Source organism: Schistocerca piceifrons, chromosome 2, assembly GCF_021461385.2.
Source record: "Schistocerca piceifrons isolate TAMUIC-IGC-003096 chromosome 2, iqSchPice1.1, whole genome shotgun sequence".
Lineage (NCBI taxonomy): Eukaryota > Metazoa > Arthropoda > Insecta > Orthoptera > Acrididae > Schistocerca > Schistocerca piceifrons.
In genome coordinates this window covers 320572908-320587200 of record NC_060139.1, presented here as the reverse complement: position 1 = coordinate 320587200, position 14293 = coordinate 320572908, and the positions used below count along the sequence as shown (strand labels likewise).

Here is a 14293-nt window from a genome sequence, read left to right as displayed (position 1 = left end):
GTGCAAGCTGCTTCATTTCCCAGTACCTACTGAAACATACATCCTTCTGAATCTGCTTAGTGTATTCGTCTCTTGGTCTCCCTCTAAGATTTTTACCCTCCACACTGCCCTCCATACAAAATTGGTGATCCCTTGATGCCTCAGAGCATGCCCTACCAACCGATCCCTTCTTCTAGTCAAGTTGTGCCACAAATTTCTTTTCTCCCCCAATTCTATTCAATACCTCTTCATTAGTTATGTGATCTATCCATATAATCTTCAGCATTCTTCTGTAGCACGACATTTCGAAAGTTTCTATTCTCTTCTTGTCCAAACTATTTATCGTCCATGTTTCACTTCCATACATGGCTACAATCCATATAAATACTTTCAGAAACGACATCCTGACACTTAAATCTATAATCGATGTTAACAAATTTCTCTTCTTCACAAATGCTTTCCTTGCCATTGCCAGTCTGCATTATATATCCTCTCTACTTTGACTATCATCAGTTATTATGCTCCCCAAATAGCAAAACTCCTCTACTACTTTAAGTGTCTGATTTCCTAATCTGATTCCCTCAGCATCACCCGACTTAATTCGACTACATTCCATTCCATTATCCTCGTTTTGCTTTTGTTGATGTTCATCTTATATCCTCCTTTCAAGACACTGTCCATTCTGTTCAACTGCTCTTCCAGGTCCTTTGCTGTCTCTGACAGAATTACAATGTCATTGGCGAACATTTTTATTACTTCTCCATGGATTTTAATTCCTACTCCTAATTTTTCTTTTGTTTCCTTTAATGCTTGCTCAATATACACATTGAATAACATCGGGGATAGACTACAATCCTGTCTCACTCCCTTCCCAACCACTGCTTCCCTTTCATGCCCTTCGACTCATATAACTGCCATCTGGTTTCTGTACAAATTGTGAATAGTCTTTCACTCCCTGTATTTGACCCCTGCCACATTCAGAATTTGAAAGAGAGTATTCCAGTCAACATTGTCAAAAGATTTCTGTAAGTCTATAAATGCTAGAAACTTGAGTCTGCCTTTCCTTAATCTATTTTCTAAGTTAAGTTGTAGGGTCAGTATTGCCTCACGTGTTCCAACATTTCTACAGAATCCAAACTGATCTTCCCCAAGGTCTGCTTCTACCAGTTTTTCCATTCGTCTGTAAAGAATTCATGTTAGTATTTTGTGACCGCGACTTATTAAACTGACAGTACGGTAATTTTCACATCTGTCAACACGTGCTTTCTTTGGGATTGGAATAGTTATATTCTTCTTGAAGTCTGAGGGTATTTCGTCTGTCTCATACACCTTGCTCACCAGACGGTAGAGTTTTGTCAGGGCTGGTTCTCCCAAGGCTGTCAGTAGTTCTAATGGAGTGTTGTCTACTCCCGGGGTCTTATTTCGACTTAGGTCTTTCAGTGCTCTGTCAAACTCTTCACCCAGTATCATATCTCCCATTTCATCTTTATCTACATCCTCTTCCATTTCCGTAATATAGTCCTCAAGTACATCTCCCTTATATAGACGCTCTATATGCTCCTTCCACCTTTCTGCTTTCCCTTCTTTGCTTAGCACTGGGTTTCCATCTGAGCTCTTGATATTCATGCAAGTGGTTCTGTTTTCTCCGAAGGTAGCTTTAATTTTCCTGCAGGCATTATCTATCTCACCACTAGTGAGATGTGCCTCTACATCCTTGCATTTGTCCTGCTTAGCCATTTTGCACTTCCTGTTGATCTCATTTTTGAGATGTTTGTATTCCATTTTGCCTGCTTCATTTACTACATTTTCATATTTTTTCCTTTCATCAGTTAATTAAACATATCTTCTGTTACCCAAGGATTTCTACTAGCCTTTGTCTTTTTACCTACTTGATCCTCTGCTGCCTTCACTATTTCATTCCTCAAAGCTACCCATTCTTCTTCTACAGTATTTCTTTCCGCCATTCCTGTCAATCATTCCCTAATGCTCTCCCTGAAACTCTCTACAACCTCTGGTTCTTGAAGTTTATCCAGGTCCCATCTCCTTAAATTTCCACCTTTTTGCAGTTTCTTTAGTTTTAATCTACAGTTTATAACCATTAGATTGTGATCAGAGTCCACATCTGCCCCTGGAAACGTCTTACAATTTAAAACCTAGTTCCAAAATTGTGTAATCTATCTGAAACCTTCCAGTATCTCTAGGCCTCTTCCATGCATACAACCTTCTTTAATGATTCTGGAACCAAGTGTTAGCTATGATTAAGTTATGCTCTGTGCAAAATTCTACCAGGCCAGGCGGCTTCCTCTTTCACGTCCCCCTATTCCATATTCACCTACTATGTTTCCTTCTCTTCCTTTTCCTACTATCGAATTCCAGTCAGCCACGACTATTAAATTTTCATGTCCCTTCACTATCTGAATAATTTATTTTATCTCATCATACGTTTCATCCATCCCTTCGGCATCTGCGGAGCTAGTTGGCATATAAACTTGTACTACTGTGGTGGGAGTGGGCTTCGTGTCTATTTTAGCCACAATAATGTGTTCACTATGCAATTTATAGTAGCTTTCCCCCATTCCTAATTTTTTATTCATTATTGAACCTACTCCTGCATTACCCCTATTTGATTTTGTATTTATAACCCTGTATTCACCTGACCAGAAGTCTTGTTCCTCCTGCCACCAACTTCACTAATTCCCACTATATCTAACTTTAACCTACCCATTTCCCTTTTTAAATTTTCTAACCTACCTGCCCAATTAAGGGATCTGACATTCCATGCTCCGATCTGTTGAACACCAGTTTTCTTTCTCCTGATAATGGCGTCCTCCTAAGTAGCCCCCACCAGGAGATCCGAATGGGGGACTATTTTACCTCCAGAATATTTTACTCAAGAGGCACCATCACCATTTAACCATACAGTAAAGCTGCATGCCCTTGGGAAAAATTGTGGCTGTAGTTTCTTCTTGCTTTCAGCCATTTGCAGTACCAGCACAGCAAGGCCGTTTTGGTTAGTGTTACAAGGCCAGATCAGTCAATCATCCAGACTGTTACCCTACATCTACTGAAAAGGCTGCTGCCCCTCTTCAGGAACCATCATTTGTATGGCCTCTCAACAGATACCCCTCCATCGCGGTTGCATCTACGGTATGGCTATCTGTGTTGCACGCCAGCCTCCCCACCAATGGCAAGGTCCATGGTTCGTGGGGGTTCATTCCATATCCTTGTGGTATTCATTGGCATCTGTTTAACTGTTCCTGGGCTTACTCCTCCATGTTTCCCAAAATCATAAAATTGTCTGCAAACAAAATTGCTTTCATCTTTTCTTAACCAATTACAACAGTGAAGAGTGATGGTGAAAACGCATTTTCCTGCCTCAAGTCATTCTTCTGTTCTCCCAATTTAATCTCTCTCCTCCCATTTTCACACAGCTCACATTCCCTTTGTCTATTTCTCTTATCCTCTGTACTTTGCTTTTCTACTACTCTGCTCTACATGAGCTTCTTCATATGTTATCATGTGCTCTTCTATCATCCAATAAGGCTGCCAGTAAATCCATTCTATACTCCTAGGGGTGTCCCTGTAGCTGTTTACAGAAAAAATTAGATGTACTGTGGACATTCCTACTCTGAGCCCATGTTGTCATTCTCTTATTCTTTGTTTTTTTTACTCAAATTTGTGTTTCCAAAACTGAATTCGTGTTTCCAACATTTTCTCAAAGATCTTTGCACAATGGGTCATCAGTGTGATTCTTTGATAGTTTTTGCACTCTTTCCTATTACCTTTTGAGAAGAGTGAGACAATTATCCCTTCTTCCAGTCTTCTTCCTGTTTTCTTGATTGATCTGTGTTCAGTTTTTCCAGGCCTATCCACTGTGCCAACTTATAACTAAATGTGAGGGGGGTGCGATGTGGAGGTTCCCTTGTGAGTATTAAGCTCAGTCTCACCAATGACTCTATAAAAACCTCCATCCACTTAGAGCTCATCGACCTGCAACAGTACATCCATTTTGACAGCTACTATCCTTTCCACACCAAAAGGCTCTCCTATACAGTCTAGCCACATGTAGACAGTGGCTCTGCAGTGATAAGAAATCCCTTGCCCAGTACGCTGAAGATCTATTTAAGGTCTTCATGAATAGGCTGTAAGCCACAAACATATCTTCTGAGCCATAGTAGCTACAAATGACCCTAATTTTCCAACCTCTCTTGTGAATAAGTTGCAAAGTAGCATCCCAATAATATCCATTGTCAACCTGGAATGGACACCCATCACCGACATGTTTACTACCTCTTATTGTATCCTGGGAGGAGAACACTCTTTCTAAAATCTTTCCTAACTCTCCCAAAGAGGGTACTCTGCTGACATCCCAATATATGAACTATTCAAGCCCTTTCTTATGCTGTACCTACTCCCAACCCCTTGCTACATAGGTGAAAACCCTATCAAAGACCCAAGTGCAAAGCCTGTCCTATGCACCCACTCAGTACATGCCTCTGACAAGGAAAACTCCCCATCACAGCCCCCTCAGATTTAGTTATAAGTTGGCACAGTGGATAGGCCTTGAAAAACTGAACACAGATCAATCGAGAAAACAGGAAGAAGTTGTGCGGAACTATGGAAAAAAAAAAAGCAAAATATACAAACTGAGTAGTCCATGCGCAAGATAGGTGACATCAAGGATAACGTGAGCTCAGGAGTGCCGTGGTCCCGTGGTTAGCATGAGCAGCTGCGGAACGGGAGATCCTTGGTTCAAGTCTTCCTTCGAGTGAGAAGCTTAATTTTTTATTTTCAGACAGTTATCAAAGTTCAGGCACTCACACATAATTAACTTCGCTCTCCAAAATTCCAGGACATGTTCGGATTTGCTTGGACATATGCAGGATTTGACGGTCTACACACGGAAAAATTTGAAAACATTAAAAACATATGTTTTGACAGAGCACAGGGAAAATTGTGTGACTGTGAAACTGTTGCATTCATTTGTTGCAGTTTATGTGACAAACTCTTATGTTTTCATCACTTGTTTGGGAGTGATTATCACATCCACAAGAAAACCTAAATCAGGCAAGGTAGAAGAATCTTTTTACACATGTTAGGTGCATCGACAACATATTCCTGTCATGTGACGCACATGCCGTCACCAGTGTCATACAGAATATAATAGACGTCTTTTCCTGTGGAGGAATCGGTTGACCTATGACCTTGCGATCAAATGTTTTCGGTTCCCATTGGAGAGGCACGTCCTTTCGTCTACTAATCGCACGGTTTTGCGGTGCGGTCGCAAAACACAGACACTAAAGTTATTACAGTGAACAGAGACGTGAATGAACGAACGGACAGATCATAGCTTTGCGAAAATAAAGAAAGTAAACTTTTCACTCGAGGGAAGACTTGAACCAAGGACCTCGCATTCCGCAGCTGCTCACGCTAACCACGGGACCACGGTGCTCCTGAACTCATATACTCCTTTATGTTGCTTATCTTGTGCATCGACTACTCAGTTTGTATATTTTGCTTATTTTTTTCATAGTTCCACACAACTTCTTCCTGTTTTCTCGACTGATCTGTGTTCAGTTTTCAAGGCCTATCCACTATGCCAACTTATAACTAAATCTGAGGGGGGTGCGGTGGGGAGTTTCCCTTGTGAGCACAACATGCTGCTTCACAGCCAGCTCTATCTGGATCCTCCCTGTCTTTTTCAGTACCAGTTTCTCTGAATTGCATATATGAGAATTGTGCTTACAACACATCCTGCAATCCTCCTGGCCTCAATGTCCTCTGACCTCACACATTTTCACCCTCGTTTCATGTCTTCTGTTCCCTCTTCTCCTCGCATTTCCCTCTACCACTATCCACCTAGGCATTAATCTACCCTCAAAGTATTGTCTGATTAAGTTCACTCTGTTATCCCCCCCCCCTCCCTTCGCCCACTCCACCATTTCACATTCATCATCTACCGCACATTAGCTTCTCCTGTCCGCTTCAGTTCCACATTCCTATCCTGTTCCCTTGTTGTCTTTCCCCCTAGGTGTCATCTTCTCTACTTTCCTTTTTCTCTCATCAACTCCACATCCATCAGGCTGCAGTGCTGGGACAGTGTGGTGTGGTGAGTGTGTGTGTGTGTGTGTGTGTGTGTGTGTGTGTGTGTTTGGTGACTGCAAGGAAAGACATTGACTGAAAGGTGAGAGATCATTTTAATCTTGTTTACGTCCCTGTCAATCACTCAACTGTACTGTGAGTATTTATCTCTACCCTTGACCTATATGTTTTTTATATACTGACAAATAGAAGTCCAATAGTAAGTATTATAATTCCCTTATCTTTCTTTTTTCCTACTTGCAAAACAAAAAACCAACCATCTTATGACTGAAATGGCTTTTGCAGTAACGTCAGATTCTGATGTCCTTTCTTGTGTTTTTCAGAGCATTAGTCCGTTTGCACAGTTAGTCCTCTAATGCACATACCACAATTTTCATGCTTCCTATGTGACAAATATACTAAGCTGCCTTTGTCAAATACCTCAAAAGTTCTTAGCTGAAAAATAATAACTTTTCTCTGCGAATAACTGAGCCAATTTTTCCTTTCCACCCTGTGACAAATCACTGGCTATAAGATGCATACTTTTAGCACATGGCAATGATCAGCTGTTAAAGATTACATTAATATACCATTTACATCACTTATTGTGGAGAAACATAGAAGCGCCTAAATACTAATACTAGTACAAAAGGATTTTTAAATTTTCAAAAAATGATTCAATCATGTTTTTAAATTAATGTCCAATACAGCCACATACTGTTGTCCTTGGTTTTAGTAAATGGTTAGATTCATTTTCTTAATATTCATTATGGACAGCTAATATTAATATTATTAACCTTGAGTAAGCCATGGGCTTCATCAGATCCCTGTAGCAGGTGGAACATCTTGGTGAAGTGTGTGGTAGCAACAACCCATGGCACATACTTTGTCTCATTGCTTAAATATCGTGTGAGCTCCAGGGCTGTTTCATACCTGAGTTGCCCTGCAGCTGCAAGACTGAAGGCATCGTCCAACAAATGTGCTCTGTCAGCAGTATCCAGTGACTGTAAAATTACATTTAAAACATTTTATTACACTTAGAAACTATAGTCCATATATATCTAAAAGTAATGAAAAATGTGTCCCTTTGCAAAGTAGCTGCACACTCCTTTATAGAAAAGTGTATCATCCACTTGCTCCCTCTCCACTCCTTTCTCTAGCCATCGTTGTTCTGTTGTTGTTCAACTTCCACTGTGTATGTTTCTAACACTTGGTGCACACTTAAATAAACACTTTTTCTTTCAAAGAAATCCATTACCTTAATATTGTTTGACAATTTGCATATAACTCCATCACTTTTATCTGGAGGTCTAGCATCTAGTGATTTTTAAGATTTTTAGCTGTGTTGTGAATTCATTAGATTTACAATATCATTGAAGGTTAAATGTAGCAAAAGAATTTAAATGAGTTGTTATACTTTTAAACAACAGCCCCATCCATCCCAACATCCATAAGAATTAAAGTTTGTTTCCTATAAATTTCTATTTTGAGTATTACAGAACTGTAATTACAAAGAAGTGGAAGGCAAGTGAAATAGAAAGCATCAAATACTGTTGTTTAGCGTTCCTTAGGCAAAATATTCCTTTTATGAACTGTGAAAGTTAACAAATATCAAACACCCTGCTTTTGATGGTCCTATTCAACTAAAATTGTGGGGAGTGTTCATTTGGGTGTGTCCGTGTGAAAATGTGAGTATTTTACTGCAAAAAGAGCAAAAGCTCGAAAGCTAGTGTGAATAATGTTTTCTGTTACGTGTTTCTATGCTCCACACATCAATCTGCTAAAGTTGAGTGGCTGCCTTCCCCTTATTGTATGTAAAATTGTGGTTGTTATTATGTAAGCAATCTAAGAAAGAATTTTTTCTTGTTTTATTTGGAAGGTAGAGATGACAGAAATGCAAAGTAAGAAAGACATATAGTATATCTGACACTGGCTATAAATATTAAGCTACCAGTAGAAAATAATGGCAGCTATTTGTTTATATAACACAAATGAGAACTTTTTTTCAAAGTAGCAGCTGTCTTTCCAGTTTGCTTGGTTAAACTTAACTGGCATAAGCAAGTACAGCATTACGTAGTAGAGATAATTTTTTGTTGATACAATGTGCAGATTAAGTTTCTATGATTTTATTTCCTTTGCTAATGTATACCTTAACTTGTTTCACATCTGTGAGGTACTGTTTCTTGATGGACTCTACAGACCATGATGAATGAAAGAATTTTGCTTTTTTGTGTTCAAAGATAAAGATGCCCAAACTTGGTATATTCAGTTTTCTATGCCCTTATGCCTGACTGGCATAATGTCTACTCCAAAAACTACTGATTACACTTACCTGAGTATTAGTTTTCAATAATGAAATAAGAGCATTCCAATCTTCATAGTCATAGTTTACTCTATAGTAGCCAACTTCATGTCTATTCAGCTTTAGCCAAGTAGCGTTACCAATTTCCAGTTTCTCTGCAAAACGAATGTATTTTTAAAAATTTTACACAAAGTTGCACATAAACTCGTTATTATTTCTACTATACTCAGGTGCATTAATTTAAAGTGGGTAATTATTCAATGTAAATCAAAATTAGGCACTTCTCTGCAGCTAGTTTCTTTTGTTAAAGGGTTATAAGAACAGCATGTATTGGATCTGGATTACTTCAGCATTACAGTTGTGTCATATATCGGTTAGAATGGGTTGGAATATCAATAGTAATAACACTAACTCTTCACTGCCCTAATGTATATCTTCTGGTTATGCATTTTCTGTTTGTTATACTCACAAATTAAATTTTTATTCACCACTAAGTAGTTCTAAAAATGTGATTGTTAACTAAGCACGATATTATAACCACAAGGTTAGAGTTAATACTTATATAATGATCAGCGCATAGATTTGTGTATCTGAATTGAAGAAATAACTTGCAAGTTACTTGGCCACTACAGAGAATCAATATAGCAGCTAGTCTAAACTGCCAGTGGTGAAGATTTCTAGTCATGAACAGCAGTAGATAAGTTGTTTCTCTCGATAGATATGAATGAATGACTGCAAAATCAAAACTTCCTTATCCAATAAAGAATGCAAATGGTGCTTTAATATGACAATACAAGCTGATCTTTTAATGCGACTTGACAAATACAAAGCTATTGCATTCACTTAACATGCCAATGATTTTACTTTTCTTGGAGATACTCCCCCATCCTCTTCAGGCAGAATTTGTATTAGTAAGGAGGATGATTAAAATAATGTTCATATATCTCTTACTTTGTGTTTCTGTTGGCTGCAACCACACCCTCTTAGTCTCCGTAGGATTGTCTGAAGTGATGTAAGTGATGGGTATTGCCCACTTATATCTGGAAGATATAAAATTAAAATCGTTCCATTAAAGTTCTAAATTACAATACATTTCATGTAGTCTAAAAGTTTATATGCACAGGAGTCCAGAAGTGTAGTACAATTACTGTTCATGAAGTAGCACAGGCCTGGATAATCTACTTACCACAAACATGTATATGTGTACAAAAAAGCATAGAAAACTAAAGGCAAATGGGTGGTGGTGGTGGCAATGGGGGGGAGGGCACAGCTCTAAGGCAAGGAGGTGGAGTTTAAAGATAAATTACCCAAAATCAGAACCTGTGAGTATGTGTCATGTAGAAATCGGAACATATGAGCATGTGTGACCCACTGTAATTAACAAGCTTGCTGCAGCATATAGAATCTGCATGAAACACAAACTGTGATAGGAAGCTAATGATCAGTATGGTATGTGATCACATGGTGCACATAGACTGGCCACACAATAATCTTGTCACACAGATGAAAAATTCACATTAAATGTTTTAAACACAATGAACATGGTTTTCAACAGCTTTACTCTGGAGTAGTTATTCAGAGATGAAGACGCTTGCGTAGGATAGATTAGTGTGGACTTAAGACACCAACAACAAAATTTGATAAATTACATGAGTGAGTACCAGCTTTCTTTTGTACTTGCGATAGTGAAATACCCTTAGGCATGGAAATGCTTGTTGGAGTAAGTGCTAGAGCTAGAGGTAAAATATTCTATTATATAATGTGCTTATTTGGTCAGTGCACCAATAAATAAAATCTGCCACAGCATCTACAGCCATTATAGTTGTCCAGCCTTTTATGGTAACAACATCTGATGACAGTGTATGGAATCTGTATGAAACACAAACTGTATATGGAAAAAGAGAAGCCAAATGTAAATGTTGTGACAAGCTGTACCATTATGTACTGTCATTGCAACTGTATTAGCATCTAAATGGGTGTCAGGTCTGTTCACAATATACACAGAAGCACCAAAGAAACTGCTATAGGCATGCCTATTCAAATACAGAGATATGTAAACAAGCAGAATATGGCACTGCAGTCGGCAACGCCTGTATAAGACAACACGTGGCTGGCACAGTTGTTAGAGCAGTTACTTCTGCTACAATATCAACATTTAAGTGAGTTTGAATGTGGTGTTATAGTCGGCACACAACCGATGGAACGCAGCATCTTCGAGGTAGCGATGAAATGAGGATTTTCCCGTATGACCATTTCACAAGTGTACCGTGAATATCAGGAATCCGGTAAAACATCAAATCTCTGACATTGTTGTGGCTGGAAAATGATCCTACAAGAATGGGACCAATGACGACTGAAGAGAATCATTCAGCATGACAGAAGTGCAACACTTCCACAAAGTGCTGCAGATTTCAATGCTGGGCCACCAACAAGTGTCAGCGTGTGAACCATTCAACAAAACATCATCAATATGGGCTGTCGGAGTCGAAGGCCCACTCGTGCACCCTTGATGACTGCACGATACAAAGCTTTACGCCTCGCCTGGAACCATCAACACCAACATTGGACTGTTGATGACTGGAAACATGTTGCCTGGTCGAACAAGTCTCGTTTCAAATCGTATCGAAGGGATGGACGTGTACAGGTTTGGAGACAACCTCACGAATCCATTGACCCTGCGTATCAGCAGGGGGCTGTTTAAGCTAGTGGGGGCTCTGTAATGGTGTGGGGCATGTGCAGTTGGAGTGATATGGGACCCCTGATATGTCTAGATATGACTCTGACAGGTGACACATACATAAGCATCCTGTCCGATCTTCTGCATCCACTCGTGTCCATTGTGCATTCTGATGGACTTGGGCAATTCCAGCAGGCCAATGCAACACCCCACATGTCCAGAGTTGCTACAGAGTGGATCCAGGAACACACTTATGAGCTTAAACACTTCCGTTGTCCACCAAACTCCCCAGACATGAACATTATTGAGCATATCTGGGATGCCTTGCAACGCGCTGTTCAGAAGAGATCTCTAGCCCCTCATACTCTTACAGATTTATGGACAGCCCTGCAGTATTCGTGGTGTCGATTCCCTCCAGCACTACTTCAGACATTAATCTGGTCCATGCTACATCATGTTGTGGCACTTCTGCGTGCTCACGGGGGCCCTATATGATATTAGGCAGGTGTACCAGTTTCTTTGGCTCTTTAGTATATTAGACAAGTGGCTGTCACAGCTTATGGCAAGGTAGAAACAGAGATAATCAAAAACAGAAATTGAAAGGACTAGCACATATCTACACCTTCCATACTGGCAAGCACATCACGGTCTTCTGCGGCATCTAAGCTGATTGAAGTAATGTTACCTATCGATCATTCCATCTTCAACTGTCACAGATGAAGAAGATGATGGAAGTTTGCCAGAGCTGAGTATGCAACAAGTGTACCACTTTCACTGTTAGAATCCAAATTCCAGAAGACGTATCCTAATTATATGCAACGTATGTGACAGGAACTTAGGAGAGGTCTTCTGGACATTAAACCAACATGTAGTTGTTATGCAGAAGATTTTGAAGTCACATTCACTTGCATTAAATGTAGACTGATATTGCATGCAACCATGTGGTTAATTTCACATTAATCACATCCAGTTCAGTAGTTTACATGACCATGAATTCTGAACAGCAGCAGGAAACACTACTGTATCAGTGACATGACTGATGGGATAGCCAATGAAAAGTTTTTTGCTATTATAACAGGTAATACTTGAGATATTCTGCTGGCAGGAAACATTTCAAACCAGCACTATCCATATCTAGCAGGGATGCACAGACCACGGCCCACAGGCAGCATGTGGCACGCCACTGATAGCAGCCCACCTTTCACTGGCTGCTCTCTCTCTCTCTCTCTCTCTCTCTCTCTGTGTCTGTCTTTTCCTTTCATGCTTCTTGGAAACACCTGTGCACACCCTTGCAGAACTTAGTTCTTTTGAGCTGCGCTAGCCTCATGGCATGTTATTTTCCAACTTGTCCACCTGCACAACAATGCAGACATGGCAACAATAGCTGCACTTGGGCCTGCAGGGAATGACAGCATTTAGTCATCAGTGGTTTGTGTGTTTTTGTTTGTTTCTCTCTCTCTCTCTCTCTCTCTGTCTACCTATCTATTATCTTTCTGAGGCCCTTATGCAGGGTTTGTCGCCCACTGTACTACATAGTCAACAGAGGCACTGGAGTGCAAAGTGTCAACTCATTAATACACAACATTATGGCTAAAGAAGTAACTCATTAATGTAATGGTGTTACCAAAAAGATAAATCTTTGAAGTTGGAGTGTTACGAAAAAGGTAACTCTTTGAAGTGCACCTAAGTTTCCACTGCAGTATTGGAGGCACAGATGACATAGGCTGCTTCAGCAATGTTTTTGCAGCATTTTAAATCACAGAGACGGCATAGTATGTATAGTTTGACAAGGCCATGAAGATCACATGCTAGAGGATGACATGCAACATAAGCTGGATGAGACTTTGTGATTACTCAAACCAATGCTTCATGCTATAATGTGAACCTGCTGTGCCCCATGTCATGGGGAAGGAAACGTATGAAGGTAGGGGACTATTAATTGCAGGTAGTTCAAGTGAACCTTAAATAATCATACCACTTACGGAATTAACAGTACAGGATGGGAAGTAACACAAAGTACAGGCACTGGGGGGTGTGCACGTTGGTACAAACAATGCCTATTGCCAGAGATCAAAGGTCATACTTGGGTCATTCTAGTGACTGGCAGAGAAGATTACCCTTGTTCACAGAGTTTCAACAAGGCACACACTTTGCAGCCCTGTCTCCAGAACTTATTGTGGTCCCATGATTCTGAGTTGAATGGAAGACATAAACCAGAGATGTGAAAGACTCTGTGACAAGCCAGGCTTCCTAGACATGCATCAGAATTGAGAAAGGTAGGGTCCCCCTAAATGGGTCAGGTTTGCACTACACATCAGAGGCTGTTATCCAGATAGGTAACCATGCGTATGGTGTACACAAAGGTATTTTAGATCACATGACACTCTATCCAGTCCAGATAACGAAAGCAGGTAAAGACCTGGAAGTATAAGTGGCCAAACAAATGCGCCTTACAGGTGAGAGTATTAAAATCCTAGCAATTGACTGCCAAAGCATTTGCAACAAAGTATCAGAATTTGAAGTGCACTCCTAAGAAACAGTGGAGCTCACATAATATTAGACACAGAAGCTGTCTGAAACCATATGTTGACAGTAGTGAGATCTTTGGGGAAAAATTAAACACATACCAAAATGATAGGTTAATGATAAATGGAGATGGTGTATTTGTCAGAGTAGATAAGAAACTCAAATCCACTGAGATAGAAATTGAGACTGTTGGTGTGAGACTGTTTGGACAAAACTCAATATCAAGTATGGGCACAACATTATAATTGGATCCTTCTATCAACCATCAGCCTCACTTTCTGATGTAACCAATAACTTCAGAGAAAACCTCAGTTCACTGGTATGTAAGTTCCCTAAGCATTCTGTAATCATCGGAGAAGACTTTAATTATGTGACAATCAACTCAGATAATTATAATTTTGTTAGTGGTGGATATGAAAAGACATCCTGCGAAACATCACTAAATGGTTCTCCGAAGACTATCTGGAACAGATAGTTCAGAAGTCCGCTCATAGTAGAAAGACAGGGTGAGTCTAAAAGAACTTTTTAACTTTGGAATGATATAGAAATTCATTGAGATAACTTACAGAATTAGTAGATACGTCATTTTGTAGCAAACAACCTCAAGTTTCACATAAAAGGGTCAAGTGTCATTTTGGTTTGATGTGACTACCATTTGTGATGCAGCAAACATCCCACTGGTTATCAATTTCTTCCCACACTCATCACAGCACTTGTGCAATGGCGGC

At 39.8% G+C, this 14293-nt stretch overlaps 1 protein-coding gene across 1 annotated transcript in view; it reads right to left on the bottom strand.

Moving 5' to 3' along the window:
• Positions 1 to 14293, bottom strand: part of LOC124777490 (glutamyl aminopeptidase-like) — a 322410-nt gene that overhangs the window by 51529 nt on the left and 256588 nt on the right. The window contains exons 9-11 of the mRNA XM_047252928.1: positions 9314 to 9402; positions 8393 to 8517; positions 6858 to 7064 (exon numbers count right to left, since the gene is read on the bottom strand). Coding sequence (XP_047108884.1) covers positions 6858 to 7064; positions 8393 to 8517; positions 9314 to 9402 — 421 coding nt within the window. The remainder of the gene's footprint in view (positions 1 to 6857; positions 7065 to 8392; positions 8518 to 9313; positions 9403 to 14293) is intronic.